This window comes from Cricetulus griseus, chromosome X, assembly GCF_003668045.3.
Source record: "Cricetulus griseus strain 17A/GY chromosome X, alternate assembly CriGri-PICRH-1.0, whole genome shotgun sequence".
NCBI lineage: Eukaryota > Metazoa > Chordata > Mammalia > Rodentia > Cricetidae > Cricetulus > Cricetulus griseus.
Window position 1 is genome coordinate 100010891 of NC_048604.1, and position 21954 is coordinate 100032844.

At 36.5% G+C, this 21954-nt stretch overlaps 1 protein-coding gene across 3 annotated transcripts; it reads left to right on the forward strand.

Moving 5' to 3' along the window:
• Window positions 1-110: 110 nt before the first annotated feature.
• On the forward strand, window positions 111-18351 carry Fancb (FA complementation group B). 3 transcript variants are annotated; one of them, XM_027432810.2, is made up of 10 exons: window positions 111-345; window positions 1942-2118; window positions 3481-4488; window positions 7477-7629; window positions 8505-8597; window positions 11785-11913; window positions 12883-13046; window positions 16360-16790; window positions 16900-17134; window positions 17597-18351. In XM_027432810.2, the coding sequence occupies exons 3-10, from the start codon at window positions 3550-3552 to the stop codon at window positions 18003-18005; spliced, it is 2553 nt and encodes an 850-aa protein (XP_027288611.1). In that variant the 5' UTR covers window positions 111-345; window positions 1942-2118; window positions 3481-3549; the 3' UTR covers window positions 18006-18351. The 3 variants fall into 3 exon arrangements, with proteins under 3 accessions (XP_027288611.1, XP_027288613.1, XP_027288614.1); XM_027432812.2 differs by having other exon boundaries at window positions 1992-2118; XM_027432813.2 differs by lacking the exon at window positions 1942-2118.
• Window positions 18352-21954: the final 3603 nt, after the last annotated feature.

The following is a 21954-nucleotide window of genomic DNA, read 5'->3' on the forward strand; positions in this document are numbered from 1 at the left end:
TGCTGGGCTCCCACTTGCTTCTCTAAGGAGAAACCCCGCCTTCCGACGTCCTCCTGGCACTGCTGCCCCGCCCCCAGCCATCTGGAGCACTCCCCTGAAGCACAGCTCCTGACAGCTCCGCAAGTCATTCTCTTCCAGCACTCGGAGGCTCCGCCCTCTCAGGTCTCCCCTGGCAACTGCCTGGATCAGGCTTCGCCCCCTTTTCACTCTGCTATTGGACCGGGTGTCCCAGCGTGCAATGCGCGGGCGGGAGGTTTGGAGTCATTTGGTGCTTCTAGGACATGGCGATTTGGCTGCCTTGGAGAACTGGTTTTTTCTCCTGACCCGTCGCGGATAATTTGGATTGTGAGTGTTCTATATATCCGGTGATTATTTCTGTTAAGACTTTCTGTTGTAGTGTCTAGCATTATAGTGCTGATAGGCCTGAAACTTGGTCTGTAGCCTAGGTTGGCCTCAATTTCTCAGACATGCTGTCTCTCTGATGGAGATTACAATTGTAACCACCGCTCTTGGTTGTGGAGTTTGAGATACAAGGCAAATGTCTTTGAACTCTGAGTTCAAGTGGGTATAGTAAGTTAAAAGGAGGCTGGGCGGTGGTGGAGCACACCTTTAATCCCAGCACTCAGGAGGCAGAGACAGGCGGATCTCTGTGAGTTCAAGGCCAGCCTGGTCTACAGAGTGCCAGGATAGCCAGAGATACACACAGAGAAACCCTGTATCCAAAAACAACAACAACAACAACAACAACAACAACAACAACAACAACAACAACAAAATTAAAAGGAAAGGCGTTATATTGAGGTGTTTGTTCTTATGCGGTAGAGGAAGGGCTCTTATTTCTGCCATGTAAGTGACATTTATAGTTGTCAAAGCTTGGGAATGGGAGTGCATCTGATTTCTAATGGATAAAAGCCAGGGATGCTGCCAAACTTGCAGGACAACTCACAATGCTTATTCAGGGCAAAATGCAAATATTGCCAAGGCTGGTAAAAGCTTAGATTTATGAAGCACTGGCACCAACTTTAGCTTTGATGGTTTAGTTGAATATAACAATGTTGCCTTTCTTAAAAATAACAGATACTGTAGAGTACTTGTAAAAGATGTTTTAAAAAAATGTTACCCTAGGTGCTGGGTCTATGGTTCAGTGGCATGGTGCATGTTGGAGGTCTGATGTTCAATCCCCAGCAGCCCTTCCCCTCCACTAAAAAAGAAAACCCAACTCTTCCCTCACAAATCCCTCATCTGTAGCTGATTCACCATAATAAGGCACTTAGCATCTTTCTCCATGGTGTGTCCTATATTTACATTTTTATGGGAAAATGAATACATTGTTAAAAACTTGCTTGAAAACATTCATAAAATATTTGAATAGATAAAAGCTCCCCTAGACTCCACTCCCCTACTTTGGTACCCATATTCAGTATTAAAATTTAGCCATCATGCCGTGCAATGCATTCCTTTTAACTGTAGTGTGATGTTCCATCTGTTTATTTTCCTACCGCTAGTCATCCAAATCTATACTTTTTATATTGCAAATAGTAGTGTAGTATATATTTTAGAGTAGTAGTATCTTTCCATATGTGGCTCTATTTCTCTGGGGTCAGGTCAGAAATGCAATTGCCAAAGATACACATTTCAATTTATTGCCAGATTAAATTCTACAGTCACCTCTCTCTTTCATAAATTATTTATTAATTATCCCCTAATCATGAACTTTGTTCCTCATTCACATATTTCAATACTGTCACTCAGATGTAGCAGTACCATTCTTGGATTTCTGTATTTTGAATTCATTCCATGTGTTGTAGTCACTTAAAAGAGTCACTCTGTATGGCTGGCCACTGAAACAAGAGAGAATAACATTTTTATGTCTATTGAATTTAGCAGATATTTCTTTGATGTCATTGAGTTTGCTAATTCTCTCACACTGCCTTCCTATAGGCAGTTTGTTCTTAATAGGGAAATTCATGCCATGGCAATATGATTCACAGGGTTGGCTCAAGAGGCAAAGTGACTTTTGTCTAAATCTGGCAGCATTGATTAAGTATGGATTAATGATGAAACCTTGGGACAGTTTACCTTCATTAAAGAAGAGGTCTGGCTTTACAGAAAGGAAGGGTAAGGATATTTATTTTGAGAGAATAGTTGTAAACCTGAAATGATATAGTGCATGGATTGTAATGGACAGAGATAATAAGCACAAGTGTTTGATCACAGTTACTTAATTCTTCTGTACATTATTGTTAGTTGTATTCACCCTCAATTCCCCCCTATTTTGAATAGTAATAGTTTTCCTCGGATCACAAAAATGTATTGTGAAGTAAGAAGTATTTCTGGCTTTTTCTATAGAAATTTGTAAGATTTATTTTAAGAGTTTTCTTTCATCATGCAGCATGTACAAACTTTGTCTTTAGGAAGCAGGGGCCCAAGTGCCTTGACTGTGGGGAGCAACCTAATTCAGCAATCAACATATTTAGGGAATTCTGAGTTTCAAGACAAGTAAACCATTGATTAACTGAATCTCATTCTAAAGATGCTAATATAAACCCAGATGAAATTAGTAGATGGTCAGAAAATGATGGATATAAAACTCATAAAAAATTCCCTGAGCCAGAAAAATATTGGAAGTCATTTTTTAGTGCTCTCACGGTCTCTCCAGCCCAGGCTGGCCTGGAGCTCACCATCTTCCTGATCTCCAGAGTGCTGGGATAATAGGTATAGTCTAGTACATCTAGCCTTCAGGTACTTTTAAATTAAATTTGGGGTGTGGTTTTGTGTGTGTGTGTGTGTGTGTGTGTGTGTGTGTGTGTGTGTGTGTGTGTGACTATGGTACACAAATGAATGTCAGAGGACAGTTTTTTTGAGTTGCTTCTTAGACAGAGTTGCTGCTGCTGCTGCTGCTGCTGCTGCTGCTGCTGCTGCTGCTGCTGCTGCTGCTGCTACTGCTTTGAACATTCCAGGCTTAGATGCCTTGTGGGCTTTCAGGAGCTTCTCCTATCTCTGCTTCCCATCTCACCAAAGAAAAGCTGGGATTGCCAGGCACACTACTGTATCAGGCTGCTTTTTACTTCCTGAAGTCTGGTCCTCCAGGTTGTGCAGCTTTGTGCAGCTAGCACCTTTATTTACTTTCCTGATGGGGAAGGTACTGTTACTAGAACATCTAAATAAAGCTTGCCATGCTGATAGCACATGCAGGCATCTTTTCTGACTTAGTTATTCACAGTCTTAGAATTGTCTAAGCAACTAAGCATTGTCACCAGGTGTATGACATATACCTATAATCCCAGCACTCCAGAGACAGAGGAATTATTAGTACAGCAAAGGTCTATTATATAGCAAGGCCTTCTCCATAAAATGTTGTAACAATTGTATAAAAAGTTTTAATATGTTTACTTAAAATGAAATGTGTGTGATAATTTCTAACAAAATATGTTTTCTGCTCTGCCTGTTCCATTTAGTCTTTCTTCTTTCCCCCCTTAGGTTTAAAGGCCTCAACTGTAATCCATTTGCATTTGGAATTGGATCAACACAGAGCCTTTATGTATTAGAATGGATGGCAACCAAGCAACTCCATTTAATGAGCAAGCAAAATGCTTGTGTTATAATGGAGAAATCCTTGTTTTTTATTTGTCCAAAGGAGATTTTGAAATGCCTACAGATACCTCTGTATTATATGTCAAAAGGATGGCATATGACAGAGAAACAGGAACATTTGTTTTGATATCCAAGGGTTTTTTAATCATTAAGGAGAAAGCTTCTGATTTAAAAATTCTGTGTTGTAAATGTGTGTCAGATTTCAGAACTAGAATTAACCTCCCTTGCATTTTGATACAATATAAAAAATATAATAGTGGAGCTTTCAAGTATTATATACTCTTTCTTCACAATTCGAACAAATTTGAAAAGTATTTGAGTTTTAAACTCAACCATGCATTGGATGAGAGCTTAAAGATCTTTGATGGCCCTATAGTTCTTTGGCAATATCTCAACAAATTCTTCTATATCTCTTCCCAAATTGGGAAAGTTACTAATATATCAGTTAATCTTTCCTCTATTGAGTGGGTAGGTGAGGTAGAAAATTTTGGTTTAATATTTTTGGGGCTACCAGAACCCCCTGAGGCTAAATGTACCCACAAGCTTTCAGAATCAGATTATGAATTTTCCAATTCCACCCTTTGTGCATATGCTCTTACAACTCAAGAAATATTAAGCAATAGTTATCTTATTCCTCTTGCTTACAGTAACGTAATAACGCATGTGCATGTTTGTGCAGCTGAGATGGTCGACGACAAGTTAAGAATGTCTCTGATTGCCCTTACACGAAAGAATCAGCTCGTTTTGTTCCAAGATGGCATTCCTGTAAGAGTATGCCAGCTTCCATTTCTAGATCCTTGCTCAGTTCAAATTCTAGATTCAGGTAAAGAAAACCGATATTTCATCGTGTCTTTCAACTCCAAGGCTTGTGCTGTTTCGGAGAAGAAATTTAAGGTACAATGCTTCATCTCAGTCTCACAGTAATTCAGTAGGTAGTCTTGGGCTTTTCTTTTCCTGTGTTTTGCTTTGTTTTGGTTTTTGAAACAAGGCTGGGTCTTTATATGTAGTTCAGGTGGCTTTAAATTTTCCAACCTGCTGTCCTGAGTCCTAGGATTACAGTCTTGTGCTAGCATCATGTCCAGCTATTTTCAGACTTTCTAAGCATTCCTATTTTATAAGTCAGTTTTTAGCATTAGTCTTTGTAGATGTTTCATTGTTTTTTTAATTTAGTCTTTCTTTCTTGAAGTTGTCTGAGTTCTACCCAATAATGGTTTGGGACCTTGGTGTTTGAAGTCATAAAGCTTTTGAGTTTGGAAACATAAATATATAACTATAATTATATTTATTTGTCTTTTATTATAATTATTTGTTAATTTTTATTAATGCAATCATATTGGAGTACCTAACTTAGAAGAAGTACAGTGATTATACTTGAACAAGTATACTTAGCAGTTAAGACAAACCAGTAAATATATAGGAATTAAAATGGAATGAAACATTTTTCTAATATTGAATACCAAGCCTTTACTATTGATGATCTTCTGTGAGAAGTTTTAGATAATAGAATGAATATTTGTTAAATAAAATAATATTTTTAATGGCAGTTTGGTCTCCATATAGAAAGTAACAATCTTTTTCTGTGGAAGCTATGAATCTGTTTATTCTGTTTCATTCCAAGAAGGAATTGAGGTAGCTTACAAAAATCCAAACAAGCGTAAATTCAAGTAAATAATGGAAATCTAAGTCATCATGCTCCCAGACCAACCCTTTGTAAAAGCCCCAGAGATATTTAATTCAGTGATAGGGCTATATTTTCTCTTAGGCTCTCTCTCTATGAGAAACTGTCTCTGCAAGTTTTGGCAAGAATCTGTTTAGTGACCATTTCAAATTTGAGGCCATTGTCAGGTATGCACAGATATTTGTGTTTTCAATAGAAGAGATTCCTATGTTCTGTAATTGTACTGGTTAATATAGCCACTAGCCTTGGGAAGTTATGGAGTATTTGAAATATGAGTGGTCTGAATTAAAATATATTAAAAATCCCAAGTTGACCTGCCTGAGATTTCAGACTTAGTAAAGGGCTAGGTATGGTGCCACATTGTAATGTTAACAGTGGAGAAACTAAGGCAGAGCTAGTGAGATCGTGTCTTTGAAAAAATGATTTAGTAAAAATGCAGTGAAATATTTTGATTAATTGATTCTATTGAATTGAAACCATACTGGGTTAAATAGTCAGCCCTCCATATCTAAGTGTTCTGAAAACAATGATTCTGCCAACAGCAGATTTAAAATATTTGAAAAAAAAACTGGGGTTTGTATTGAATATTTACAACCTTTTTCCTCATCTTTATGCCCTAACAAGGACAGTATAACTACTGAAATGTTGTACTTTCATTGTGTTTGACACTATAAAGAATCTAGAGATTGTTTTAAAGTATATGGCAAGATAAGGGTAAATTATTATTATTATTATTATTATTATTATTGTTATTACTATTATTATTATTGTTTTTTCAAGATGGAGTTTCTCTGTGTAACAGTCCTGAATGTCCTGGACCTCACTACATAGACCATGCTGGCCTCGAACTCAAAGATCCGCCTGCCTCTGCCTTCCAAGTGCTAGGATTAAAGGCATGCACCACCATGCTTGGCTGTATGTTATATACAAATACTAAATATCCATAGTCTTGAATCTACAGAGGGTCTAGGAGCTAATCTTCCACTTACACTGAGAGATAACTATATTACTTTTACATTTTTACTGAAAGTTTAAAGTTGAATATGTTTCCCATTTTTTGGTTCACTTGTATTTGTATTAAATAGCACAGTTTGAAAGATATTAATTAGAAATATGCATGTTCTTTGATTTTTATATGTACTAGGAATGTGAGAAGCTACACCAACATAACTGCTTAAACATGAATTGACCATGTTAAGCAAATTTTGATTGCCAGTGTCTCCTCTCTTGTAGTTCATTATGCCCACAGTTGTGGGGAGGCATGTGGGTTTTCAGATGTCCTGCCTCCCTGTAAGAGTGAAGAATCACAGCTTTAGGAATTAATTTTGTAGGGCCAGGATTGATATTTTATTATGTATATTGAAGTATGTGCCTTACTTACATTCTTTCCAAAGTATAAGCAACCTTCCTGTGTCATGTAGATAAGAAGTCTGTGATTCTTCTATTCTGAGTGGGAAGTGTAGCTCTTTTGCCTTAATGAGGTGATCTGATACTAGTGTTAAAAAGCCTTTAGCTCTATAGATCTCTAAGGTTAAACTCCGTGTCTCCGATTCTATTATAAACTTAACAGATCCTTCTATTTAAGTAGAATGCTTCTAGGTGTCCTGCTGTTAAGGATCCATTCATTTGCCTTTGTGTCCCTGATAACAACGCCTGTACCATACCACCACTGCAGTTAAGCTCTTTAATTTATCTTGAGCTTATTCTACTTTGAGAAGTCTTCAGACATGTACTGGTACCTTTCAGTTATCCAGTGCCACTGAATTCCTTGGGTAATTGGTCTAATTGTAAACCGCACGTCCACCAAGGCTTATGAGAAATAGGGTCATCCTTAAATTATCCATGCTAGACAAAAAAATCTTCACTAGGTTTTGCTCATGCTAAATGTTAGGCTTGCCAAAGTCTTAGATGTGTGAATTTGTATATAGATCATAAGATTTGAATACAGAGATCAGGACTGTGATGGTCTCTAGATAAGCATTAATGAAATATGACATAAATATCTTGCTATTTACAAAGCTGTCATAGTTCCTTATGGTTTTGGATTGTATACTAGCTCAATCTTTAACTTTTGTATTATGACTTTCATCAGTCATTTGTAAGGATGAAGTTAACAGATTATAAGTGCATGAAACAAAACGACTTACTACTTGGTTCATATTTTTCGTTTATGTATTCCTCCCGTAATGTCCCCATTCTTTCAGGTTGTTGCTAAGTGGAAACAAGTTAGCATAATCCTGACAAATGACTTTCTTGGAGTTGGAACTGACCAAGTACTGGTCATTTTTGAGGACGTTCTGAACACAGATCAGCTGACTTCATTTGCAATAACAGATTTGATCAGAATAACCTATTCAGTAAGTTCTGTTTAAGAGCCATTTTAGTACTTAAAAAAGCTTGATCCTCAATCTAAACAGTTTCTGTCTCTAGCCACATCCTCTATCTAAATGGTTTCATACTTTAAAGTATATAGTTTGAATCCCTTAAATGTATTCATTGTCCTTTTCAGCAAATAGTATATAAATTAACCATACTTTTCATATAAACTTGTGGTGTATCTCAGGGTCACTCTAATGATGGTAATGCTGTAAGTGAAATTTATTGTTGCTTCTGAAAAATCATTTTGTATCAGTATATATTGCATTAATTAAGGAATAAAGGAAGTGAAACTTCTTCTTACAGAGGAAATAAGTGAGCATGAAATGGCTCAGTGGCAATGATACTTTGTTGCAAAGCCTGGTGGCCTGAGTTGTATGCCTAGAGCCACGTGGTGGAAGGAGAAAGCTGACTTCCACAGGTTGTCCTCTGACCTCCACGTACATGCCAGGACACATGCTGTGGAACACTCCCAATCCAAGAAAAAAGATAAATGTAATAAATGTTTTAAAATCTAAGAAAGAGTTGAAGTGATCTTGAAGTCTTTATCATAGGAGAAATGATTTTCCCCAAAATTTCAAATCTAAGTAGAATCAGAATCTCTCCAATTTTTTCTCTTATAAAATGAAGATGATTGCTCTTTGCTCTAGTGTTTTACAGAGAATAATGATACAGTATACAAATTTTAGGTGGCAACAGTAGGACCCATAGTGATACTTGCCTAATTCCCAGATGTTGATAATACATAATTTTTTTTCACAAAGAACTGCCCTTTGGACAAATAGTGATTGTATTCTTTTGATCCTCTGAATTTCCAGTTTATTTCAAAATTTGCCTTGATCTTTTCTGTTATTAGACGGAACCACTGAATTGCAGTCAAGAACCTTACCCTGAAGATGAACATGAAAATTACTATTTGGTGCTTCCAGCACTGGAAGCACAATTAAAAGTTAGTGTCTCTGTCTGCTGTTTCCTTCTGCTTTTTTGATTAACAAGTTCTAACTGAGTAAAATAACATTGAAAAGGGATGTTTACAGTATTCAGCAACTCAGAGTGTAGGAAAAAAGGGGTGTTTCAGAGAGCTCTATGTTTTTGGCACTGCGGTGAAAAACTATTAATATTATGAAGGTGAGTGTGATGTTGTGGGACCTTTGATTTTAGCACTTGAGAGGCTGTGGCAGGCTAATTGTTAGAGTCCAGCTTTGGCTATGTACAGTTTCAGGACAGCCTAGGCAACACAACAAGACCTGTCTCAAAAATAATAACCCTTACTATTGTGATGTGACATGTAACTATATTGTCTTGAAGTGATAACTTTTTGTAGTAGGATTTAGTGGGGTTAGCAAGCTATTTGAATGAAAATAACAGAAGCCCACTTTTAAAAGGACCCTGACCTATAGAATCAGTATGTCACAGCATCTCTTTTAGAATGGCAGTGAATATAACAGGTTATAATACACTAAGAGACATGTAACAGTCTGCTCTCAATTTTTCCCTAATAAACTTCTCTACAAAAACCAGGCATATAGTAGCACATGCCTATAACCCCAGCATTTGGAGGGAACAAGTATTTAAAGTCAATACATACCAAGTTCCAAGCCAGCATAGATGACTTTCTCAGATAGACCATGAAAATCTCTGTAAAAGATTTATTGGTTTTGGCTAAATATGCCAGATGTATTGTACTGCATTAATTTTCATTACTGATGAAGTTCCTAACATAATATCTAAGGCAGTGTTTCTCAACCTGTGGGATGCGACCCCTTTTGGGAAGTTAAACAACTCTTTCAGAGGGGTTACATATCAGATATCCTACATAGCAAATATTTACACTACGATTCAGAGCAGTAATAAAATTACAGCTATGAAGTGGCAACGAAATAATTTTATGGTTGCGGTTCATCACAACGTGAAAAACTGTATTAAAGGATCACAGCATTAGAAAGGTTGAGAACCACTGGTCTAAGGGAAGGATTTCTTTTGGATCACAGTTTCAGATAGTTCAGTTCTTGGATGGCCAGCTGCAGTTGCTTAACACTTGAGATGAGGCAGCAGGAGTGTGGTGGGGCACAGGTGTACATCTCATGGTGGCCACGAGTTCCCTCATGGTAGCCATAAAGCAGAGAGAGTGCTTGTGTTTATGTGAGTCTTCCTGCCCCTTTTAATTTCCATACTCCTAGTCTATGGTGTGATGGATGCTGCCTCACATCCAGAATGGGTCTTGTCCCCTGTAGTTTATTATTTTTGTAAATACCCTCACAGATCCTGTGCTTGTTAGTTTTTTGTCAATTTGACAGAAGCCAGGGTCATCTGGGAAGAGAAGGTCTTTTAGAAATTAACTATTCCTCCCCCACTCCTTATTTTGCACATGATGGAATATGCAGACCCAGAAAGAGTAAGTGCCTTAGAGCTAAAACTAGAGTCCATTGTATCAACATAGTTAGCAGAGAAGAAAATGGAGGACTCATACTTTGAAGAAACTTGTGAGTATGCAGCAAGATATTGATGATCATTGTTTGTAATGCCCCACAACTAGATGTAACCCAAATGCTCATCAACAGAAGTGAACTATGATCATGGGATGGAGTACTGTAGAGCACTGAAAAGGAAAGACATACAGCTGTTAGGGACAACATGACTAACTTTGAAATCTGATGTGCACAGAGTGATTCAATTTAGTAAGTGTTCAAAAGACACACAAGACTAAAAACACTCCTTAGGAACATGTAGAAAAATGGTAAACTCAGAAGACAAGGAAGGAAATTACGAGTCCAGATAGGGTTGCCTTCTGGCTAGAAAAAAAAGACATTTGTGATTATCAGGCAGCTCCTAGAGGGTTTCCATTTACTTGGATATAGGTTTTGTGGGTGCTGACACCATTTTTAGTCTTCAAACTTTTCCAGATTGTGGAATTTGGGGCATGTATAGTAGCACTCACGATAAGGAGTATTAAGGCAAGGCTCAGTGTTGAGCAGGGCAGTTTGCCCCTATATTAGGTTTTTGTTCAGTTTTCTGGTTTTAAGGAGATGACAGAAAATAGTCCTTAACATACATGGGAAAGTCTGGAAAGGTAAGCCATCTATTGGTTACAGGACTCTGTGTATAGGAAAAGGATGGGGATACTTTATTGACTAGATTTCTTACAGTGAGCTTGATTTAGTTTTATGGTTTAATAATCATAACTTCACAATATTTTAAAGTAGAGATTTGCTATTTTGTCCTGGAGCACAGGGGACATAATAAGAGAAAGAACTGACAGAGGCCAGTGCTAATTTCAGAGGGTTCATTTTCAGTCAGTCCACCTTGAATGGACACATCTAATCCCACCCTAATTACAAGCAATCAAGTATTGAGCAATGGAATATGAGCACCATGAAGCCAGTAGAATGAGGCCAACATGAGATGTTTCAAAATAGTAGCTACACTTTGCACACTTTTTATAATGAGGTAAGAGAAATATTTCAGTTTTCCTCCTTCAACTTCTTGTCATTGATAAAAAAATAAAGTTTAGTTCAAAAGAAAGGAACCCAAAAGGTGTTATTTTATTAGAAGCTGGATTAATATTTAAACAGCCTCACATGTCTATCTAAATGAAACAATTTCTGTCAATTCAACAAGACTATTTACACTTTTAGTAGCAAAATATATCCAATGCTTTTTTTCAACCTTACAGCTGAAATCTAATTATCTTGCACAATAAAAAAATATATATATATATATTGCTCTTTTCCCTGTTCTGGACCAAAGTTAGTTTCTTCAATAGTTTTCAGTAGATGTTTTTTGTCAGTAGAGTTTAGTAGGGAAAAAAATCTATAAAACAGATTGTGGCCATTGTTCTGTGGGAGGACTCAGTTTTATTCATAGTGATATATGTTATTTAACTCAGCATTGAGATGGGTACTAATGTATCAGTATGCTCAATTTGGTGCATAAACCCCTCAGCAGTTACTTCCGTATCTTCCTGTGAGCACAAAACACTTTTTTTTTTTTTTAGTAAGAGAAACAATCTATAAACAAAAGATTTTCTCTGAAAGTGTTCTCTGCAGAGCCTATCTGCAGAAAGTACTACCTGAATTAATGACATGTCTAGTTTCATTTGAAAGTGTCTCTGGTAACTTTTTCTTTCTATTTTACAGGCTTCAATTGTTTTTCTTAACAAATTACAGAAGCATATCTCATTTAAGGATGAATTTATTGTAAACTCTTGGAAGGATTTTTTAAACTCAATTTATGGGAAAGTTCATAGTATGTCAAGTAATGAGGAGGTAAAGTTAATCATGTGACTATTTTATCATTTAAGCAATTGGCAGTGTGCAATCTGCTGAAGTTTTTTAAATCAGAATTAAGTAGAAAATATTGCTTACTGGATTAAAAAGAAGAGTGACAGGGTAATGATAGATTTTCATAATATTGCAAAACATTTGATTAAGGAGCCAATATCAGCTCTGCCATTTTGTAGCTGTGTGACTTCAGGCAAGTTACTTAACCTCTCTGTAGCTCATTTGTCTTACCTGTAAAATGTAGAGAACAATACAGCCAACAAAGGATGATGTGGTTATTGTGAGGGTTCAGTGGATTGGTGTACAAATGGCATTTAGACATAACAGTAAATTTTCAATAAGTAATACAGTTATATCCCCCAATTCTGTGGTTTCTATTGTTGCTATAATCCTGTGTTTATGGTAATGACATGAGAATGGACTGGACAGTAACAAAATTCCAGCAGAATTATAATTTAATCAATTTTATTAATGCAGACGTTTAGAGCTGAGCTCAGTGCAAGTTCCAGATTGGGTTTTTTTCACTATACTGGTGGTATATATTACCAGATTTTATTAAAATCCAGTTTTTTGTTCCCACTTGTTCTATATCAGATAACTAAACTTCCAGTCATGATTCTTGACCTGAATATATGCTTCATGAACTTTATTTTTATTGTTATGTATAAGCTATAACTTTATATTTATTATATTATTTTTATCATTCATTATTATACCAATTATAATTTATTTTAAAGTAATTCTGTAGTGTCGAGCCTTTTGATATCAGCATTAGATAATCATCTACAAATGTGTTGGGCCACATTCATAGCTACCTTGGGAAGTATGTGGTCTGTGCATCTAAGGTTGAGCATGCTTCTTCATGCTATAAAGCCACAAAGCTATTCTCCCTATATACTTTTAGTTCTTACAGTGCATTTTTTAGTCACCTATTTTAACATACTTGTCATTAAGGACTGTGTGGTTCCATTCTGTGATGAAGATGAAAACAGTATCCATACCCCTGAGGAAAATTTATCAGAGAATTTTCAAGAGCCAAAACATATTGTCGAGCAGACATGGTGTCGTGTACTAGATGATGACTTAGTTGTTGGAGTGAAAGTCACATCTTTAAAAATGTGAGTAAATTTTAATGTAATAATGCTATGTTAATGCTGTATACTAATACTATCTAATAGAAATTAATGAAAGGCATGTGTAATTTTGATTGTTCTAGTAGCCATATTACAAACTGAAATAAAAGCAAGTAAAATTAATTTCAATATTTTATTGAGTACCCTCCATCCAAATTTTCATTTCAACACACAATCAATACAAACAGTATTAATGAGATATTTGTTTTCATATTGAATTTTTGAAATTTCATTTGTCTAACACATTTTAATTCTCACTTGCCATGTTTCTACTGTTTAGTAGCTATATGTGTCTGGCTAGCCATGTTCTACAAGTATCCATTTTATACAAATGGACTGAGTTTATTTGAGGAGCATGGAATTTACAAAATTAAGAAACTATTCTCAGGGTGGAGATAATTAAAGAGCACATGGAACTTTTTATCAAAGCATTGAGGAGAATTGGGAGCATGGAGAAACTTTAAATAGCATGGACTGGAGAAAGTTTAATTAAGTAAGTATCTGATAGGAGATTTTTCTCCTTGCACTGTTGAAATCATGGAGAGGGAAATAATATCTCTACTGTCTGAAGCCTAGCAAAAAGCTTTTCCACCAAAATAATGAAACACAAATGTGCATGTAGATGAGTTAAAGAGACTCTGCTAATCTATTTGACTATAACAGTATGGAGTTCAAACAACTTACCTAGTGATTTAAGGTTTCTACTTGATCTTGTTTCAGTGAGTTTCTTTTTATTTCATGATGAAAGACCTCACTGTAGCCTAAGTTAATCTAGAACTGTTTAGCCCAGCCTGGCCTTAAACCTTGATCCTTGTCCCAGCCATCCCAGCACCAGGGTACCAGTTGTTTGAGGTGATGGATCTTACAGGTTTTGGGCTTTTTTGTTTCATGTGGTGAGTTAGGTGAATGCTTTTTCTAGTATAAAACTAATTTGGCAATCCTGAGTTTTATAAACCCAAATTCATTATATAATTTTGGTGCATTAATAATAGATTTGGTTTGTTGAAGATTGGTCAAGAATGTTCGCAATTGTGAACAGAAGTAAAGTCAGCTTAAAATTTCCCTCAGTAATATTTTCTTGGTTGTAGTACCAAAGCTATAACAGTTTGTTCATTTGTTCATTCATTTGTGTCGAGTCTTGCTCATCTGGAAAAGCCATGGACACATGACATTTTCTTATGAGATAATTTTTAACTGGTGCTTACTTACTCTAAAAGTTGTGGATAATTCAGATTTTATTCTTAAAAACCCTTTGCTTATATTTTATAGCAATGTAATGCTGATACTTTTAAATACTTATCAACTGCATTGTTAGTAGTTTTTCATTCTAAATTGTGCATCTATTCATGATTAATTTTCCAGAATTTTGTTCATTTTATTAGACTTTTCAATCTAATACTTTTGTTTTAGTGATTTATGATTTTGAATTTTTTCTAATTTTTAAAAAAAATTCTAATCCTTCATTTTCTTATTTCGGCTCATACTATTATTCTTTTTCTAACTATTTCATCAAGATGTGATTGGATGTGGATTTCTTTATATTCTCAATTAGGTTGCTAAACTTCCAGGCTCTGAGAATTGACTTTTTTTAAAGCATTCCATGAAAGGTTCTAGAAGTGGTGTTAACACTTGTTCATTCTGTATTCTGTTTCGTAGCCTGCTTTTCATCTCATTCACTCCTCTTAGGTTGTGTCTTCTCATCAAGTCTGTTCACTCATTTTAGCTCCAGTTTTCTAGTCAACTGTTTCAGTCTCTGTAGCTCTCGTTTTTTTTTTTAAATTTACATTTGTTCTACTTACCACACACACACACACACACACACACACACACACACACACACACACACACACACACACTCACACCAAGCATTTTTCCCTGTAAAGTTCAAGGGGATAGACTTTGCTGAAATCATCCCATGATATTGTTTAACAAGTTTTACTATCACCCTTAAGTCAGAAGTTAGATCTCGAGGCAGAGTCATTGAATAAATGTTTGAATTTATGTTAAAGGAATACTTAATAGATACTGCCTTCTCATCAGGAAGCATGTAAAAATGCTTTGGGATTTTCTAGCTAGAATGGCTTTGTTAAGAACAGCTCTTCAGTGGATATGTACATATGCCCGTAAATCATGTGATACATGATTAGAAACAAAAGCCTGGACATAACAAGGTGCTTGTTCTTACCTGGGTGTGGATTGTGGTTTCTGGGTATTTTTGATATGCAGAGATAAGAGCTGTCTTTGGCTGGTTGGTTGATTCTAAGTGATAAACGTATCAGCATGGATTTGGAGTAAAGACTTTAGAGTCTTATCACTACTAGACTTGTATCTCAGTTTCTTCCCCTTTGCTGCAAATTCCAGTTCTCAGTTGCACTAAAAAAATTTCTCTTTTCTTCATTCTCCAATCTGTATATGATAGTCACCGAATCAAAATATCAACAGTATGATTATTACAAGTTGTTTCTTTAAAGTTCTTTTCATACTTTAAAGTTCTTTGTGTAATCTTTGGTATAACCCAGTAGGTAGTGAAATTCCTCTCTTTGGGATGCATTACATTCCTTGATAACGTTGATAGAGTTGGAATGTGCCTAAACAAACCTGAGTTGTATTTGTCAACTCTGAGTAATAGCAATCAGAGAAAAATTTCTAAAAGATAAGAAATAATCTATATGTAAAAGTTAGGCTGGGCAATGGTGGTGCATGCCTTTAATCCCAGCACTCGGGAGGCAGAGGCAGGCGGATCTCTGTGAGTTCGAAGCCAGCCTGGTCTACAGAGTGAGTTCCAAGACAGGCTCCAAAGCAATACAGAGAAACCCCGTCTCGGAAAACAACAACAAAAAAATTAAAAGTTAGATTTTAAGTTACTCAGAGAAGTGTAAGTCAGAAGGTTACTTCAGTGGTTATTTATTCTATCTAAATTATTACTTAAAACTTAAGTTAATATGTATTTTCATCATATTAACCCTCCTCCCTCAACTCCTCCCAGATCTCCCACCACTTCCCTACCTACCCAAGTTTATGTTATTTCTTTTTTGTTTTAAACCCTGGAAATCTTGTTTGTGTTGGTCAGGTCGTCTTGGGTGTGTGGACTACCAAGAGTGTGGTTGATATACCTGACATCACAGACCTTTTCAAGTCTGTGTGGCTTTTACTCCCAACTCTTTACATTTTTACATTGAAATGATTTTTCCTAGGGAAGGAGAGAATAATGGTTTTCTTGTTTTTATAAATCTTTAATCATTTATTTGATTCTTTTAAAAGTAGGTGCAAAATAAACCAAGTTCTTGTTTTTTCACAGATCTCCTAATGAAATGACTTTATCACTGATAATGAATCAAGGCAACAGGTCCAGCTTTCAGCTTACGAAGTGTCAAAGTCAGGTGACTAGGTTGAGTATGAATTCTTTTCCAGAAGCATATTTGATGCCAGTGGAAACGGGACCAGACATAAAAAGAATCAAGTTGACCTCTAGTAGCAAGGAAGAGGAAAACTCTTTTTGTGGACAATCACCTAAGGCAGAATCTACACACGTAATTACTGCAGTCACATCTCTTTCACCACATTTAGTATTCAACAAATTGTGTTGCACTTTGCTGTTAAACATTAGTGACAGAGATAATGGTGAAAATTCTGTGCATGATTGCATGGTATGTGACAACCTTGAGTTTAATCTACAAGATCTTTTCAGTATGAACCACCTACTGGCATTCCCGGAGAAGGAATCAATAGGTAATTTGAGGGGTAATTTTTTATTGTATGCTTAATTGAATCAGAAGATTTTGAAAATCTGTTGGTAGTAGAATTTAAGGACAGAGTTTGTGATGTGTTTTTCTTGTAGAACATATGGAAGATCTTTTATCACTTCTTGCAGTATTGCACAAATATTGTTTTCATGTCACATCACCTACTGGTGCCCTGAATCTAATGAAGGTATGCCTCTTGAAACACATGAAATGTGAAATAATCAACGGATTTAGAGAAATATACCTTTATAAAAAGCACCAAAATTATGGGACACTCTTCTCTTGGGAGCCAAGAACAACATTTGAAGGAATTTTAACAGTATATTGCAGGTAATGTGCATCCAGTTCAAACCAGTTCAGAGAAGTTTGTGTGTCTGAGTGGTCTAATAACTATCTCTGTGTAGAATCTGTGCTAGAATATGTTACAGTCATGGCCTGGTATTGCTTGAATGGATAGAAATTGAATGTCTTTGCTTTAGTATTTTGTTTTGTCTTTTTTAGAACCTTGCAGTTATTTTAGAGTTTGCCCCTTCCCTATAGTGAATTTTCAGTAAATATTATGCTGCTGTTATTACTGAGCAAAAGATATACAATCAGGTCAATAACCTGACTGCTTCTAAGTTAATTAGTACAGGATATGTATACTGATATAATCAGAATTTTATTAATGAAAGCATTATTTTTATTATTGATCTTAGTGTTTATGAATGAATGTTGACTACTATAATATTTTGCATGTGACTATTGTGTGCTATTGCAGTTGTGTGTCATTATGTTTGTCTTTTATTTCAGGAATCAAGGAGTTTTGTTCCAGTGCCTTGATCACATCATAAAATTTCTCCCTGAAATATGTTTCTTCAAATATCTGAAATTAGGAAATGAGGATTTTATAATTAATAATTTGTCATCCACTTTGGAGAAGGAACTAGTTACCTTTTGTTCTCTTTCTACTTCTGCTTTTGAATATGTTAGAGATGGATTTATGCATCAGTGTCAGACAAGTAAAACAAATAGTTGTGCCACAACTGCTTCAGAGGGAATGGACAAAATCTGTCTACACAAGCAAGAAGTACAGAGGGAAAAGGTGATACAGGACTTGAATCTGAAAGTGAATGGCTGCAGTTATGTGGAGATGACTTTGGCATTAGCTGAGACTCAGTTGAAATCAGACCTTAATGTAGTTAAACTGACCAATTTGTAATTGCACTTTCAAAATCTTGTTTTAAAATGTTTCAGTGAGACAAAATAAGAATCTGTGTTAGTAACACATTGGAAGGGATGATTATTTGTTTGGGGCTTTTTGTAGGAGGTTTAGCAGCATCTTTGGCTTCATCTACCTACTAGATGCCCATAATATTCCCAACCTACCTTTGTATTGTAGTTAAGGACAGGATCCTATGAAACCTTCTGCTATGCAAGGACAGCCCACATAGCAAAAAACTAAATCCAATTATGCAAAGAACTAAAATGTCAATAACTTATATTGAGAAATCTTTTCTTAAATTTACCACTTAAATAAAAAATATATTGCTCTATTTTTAAAAGAATTGATTCTTTTTGTGTGTTTTTCTTAGTGAAACATGGCATGTTAAAAAAAACCAACTTCAAATGGATGTCTTAAATTGGATTGTCAGCAGCCACTTGTTTATATGCCTAGCTCTTCTAGAAAATTAAATGTAGTGTTGAGGGAGACCAGTTTGTGAAGCTCTGGTTACATTGTACTAGACAGCTGCTCTGAAATTGTACAATGTATTTCTTAAAAGGACATCTCTGTCAAAGGGCTAAGTGTACCTCACAAGCTACTATACTATCAAAAGTCAAATCGTGGGGCTGGGCAGAGAGGTTAGTGGGTAAGCATTTGCCCTGCAAGGCAGGGGACCTGAGTTCTGATCTTGAGATCCTACAAAAGCTGGATGCAAAAGCATGCAGCTCTAACACAGTGCTACAGTGAGATGAGAAGTAGAGAGAGGAGAATTCCTGGAAACTCATTGGCAGTAGCTTGATACATGAAATGACAAACAATAAGAGGCTCCATCTCAAGCAAGATGGAAGATATGCCATGCATGTTCCTGTGTGCGTGCAAAACAATTGACAATGCTTCTGATGCCTTCTGAAATTTCAACTGAAGGCAAAAACTGAAATACAAAATTCTAACTAAAGAATATGTTTCTCAGTTGAGACAGAAATTTTAAAATAAGTGAAAATTCATTCAAGAACTGATGTTTAAGATATAGTGAAAAGACATTTGAAATATGTAAAACTTCAACCTACTTTCTATTTCTGAAAAAGAATTGTGAAACATGTATTTAGTATATGTGTGGGTGTGCAAGTGCCATGGTATACATGTGAACTTCAGAGAGCACTTTTGGGAGTCATTTTCCTTCCACTGTGTCGGTCCAGGGAATTGGACTCAAGTCATCAGGCTTTGTGGCTAAGGCCTATACCCACTGAACCATCTTGCTAACCCTGAATAAGAATTCTTTTCACTAAAATGCTGATTGCCTTCTCAGTTGGAAGAGCTAAAGATGATTGTTGAAAGTAGTACCTTATGTTTGCATGCATGAAGTACTAATTGCTCCCATGCTTTCCTTGTAACTAATGATCTGGGTTTGAAAAGAATAGAGGTTATTTTCTTGACAACTGTCAGTTTGTCTAAATCCTCTAGAGAAAATATTTCAGGACATCTTAAGTGTGACGGTTGTTTAGATCTGGGCCTAGATTTAGTGAAAGGTCAAGAAATATATTTATTGACAGGTATCTCTATGCCTATCAGTGATCCCAAAGTGCATATAAATACATTTGTAAAGATTCAGGCATTATGCTGGCCTGCCCCTGCCACCTGACAGAATGCACTCAGGCAGTACCCTGGTCAGCCCAGTGCTCCATGACTACTAGTCTGCATGCAGGTGCAAAGGACCCCTTTAAAAGACAGACCTCTGCCCACTTATGCCTACTCTTTCCTGCTTTCTTTCCTGCTGTTCCCCTGGGGCAGACAGGACTTTTCCTGTCTTCCTCTTCTCTTCTGTCCTCTCTGTCTCTGTGTCTCTTTACCTCTTTTCTCTTTCCTCCCCCCTCCTCCCTTTTCTAATCAAACTTCTCACTTAAGCTCTGTCTGCCTGGCATGTTTGTCCCCAACCTTGGTCCCCCTCGCCTGCCATGGAATCCAACAAAATTCCCCTCTTGAATTATCATAACAACATGTGTATGCATATCTGTGCATAGATAAAGTTAATTTGTTTTTCAGCATTAGGGGTTAAGTCTAGTTTCCCACATCAGCTAAGCAAATGCTCTACCACTTAACTCTATATACACAGCTCTCTTACTTTAAAAAAATATTTTTAATTAAAATATAACGACATCATTTACCTCTTCCCTTTCCTTCCTCCAACCTCTCCCATATCTCCTCGTCCCAGCCCCTCCCATGTTCCCATACCTGTCTCCCTCTCAAACTGATGGCCTCTTTTTCTTTAATTATTTTTGGTGGTGATAGTGCTGTGGTGGTGGTTGTTTTTGTTGTTGGTGGCGGTGTGTGTGTGTGTGAGCGTGCATGCAACAAAGATATAAATACAGCTTGCTGAGTCCATTTTTGTTGTTTGTGTGTATGTGAGTTCTGGCCTGACCACTCTGTATTGTGTAATAAATTAAGGGATTCATCCTTGGGAGTGGCTGCTTGCCTATAGTACTTGGTCTAAGGGCGGGCCCCTGTGAGGTTTTCTCCTTTCTGCATTAGCATATCTGTGTTGCTATTATCATTGTTTAGGCAATCATGTCTAAGAGACATAGTCTCCCAGAAGACTTTTTTGTCCCTCTGTCTCTTTCTACTTTTCTGCCCCACCTTTGGTGTTCCCAGAGTCTAGGTGCAAGAGATGTGCTGAAGTTGTATGTGTTGGGGCTGGGCTCCACATGATCTCTTGATCTCTGCAGTGTATCCAGTTGTGGTTTTCTGTAATGGTCCCATGACAGGACCTCACTAAGATATCTAGGCTGATCTTGCACTCACTCTGTATCCTAGTAGGCACTGAAACTTATGGTCTTCTAGCCTCAGTCTCCCAAGTAGCTGCAATTATAGGTTTGTGTTACCTGGCCTGACTACATATGCTTAGTTCTGCACATAAACTCATAAAATAGAGTAATTAGCATTGTCACCTACTTGGGGGAAAATGAAACCAAATTAGAGGGAGGCATGCAAACATCTTGATCTTACACCCTTGTAATCACTTTAAAAACTAACAATATGCAAGTGGATATTTTATTGACTTAATATCTCGTTATACCATTTAGAATCGGCTAAGATCCAACCCCCTATGCTCAGGGGAGAAAATAAGAAACATAATCAACTTCCCTGTACATTTTTTTCTCCTAATAAAATAAAAATCGAGCCATCTAAGCAAAAAACCAAGTAAATCTTCAGGTTTTCGCTTTTCCTCTGCTTCCTTTTCTCTTTCCTCTTGTACAGTAGTACTATACATAGAGAAAAGTACTTTTTATTCCATGTTCTATAAGTTTAACTTGCAGAAACATTACCTCCCATTTTCAGAATTTGTGAATGTACACTTTTTTCTCAGGCAGTTTTTCCCATTTGAAGAACATGGCATGCTTACTTCTAAGAACAGTTGATACAGTAGAAAGACACACTATACTTCATTGAGTTCTTCCAATGGTTTGTTGTGTTTGCCATTTGGGGTTATCTGTATCTGTGATTTGAGTTGCTTACTGCCTTAACAACAACAAAGGCCTTATTTCCCTTTGGTCCTTATTCTTGGAATGCTAATGGTCCAGTTATATCTTCAAAATACCTCTAACTTTTATTGGTATATTAAAAGAAAGAGTTTGGATTTATAGTCCACAGGTATTTTGCATTTTAGATACTAATAACATATTGTACCTATTATGGTAAAGTTCATGGTGAACCTTGGCAGATTCCATGGCAGGCGAGGGTGACTGAGACAGGGGACAAACATACCAGGCAGACAGAGCTTAACGAAAAGTTTTATTAGAAAGTGAAAGAGGGGAACGAAAGAGAAAAGAGGTAAAGAAACACAGAGACGGTGAGGACAGAAGACAGAGAAGAGGAAAAGCCCTATCTGTCCCAGGGGAACAGTGGGAAAGAGAGCAGGAAAAGAGAGCGTAAGAAGTGGGCAAGGGTCTTT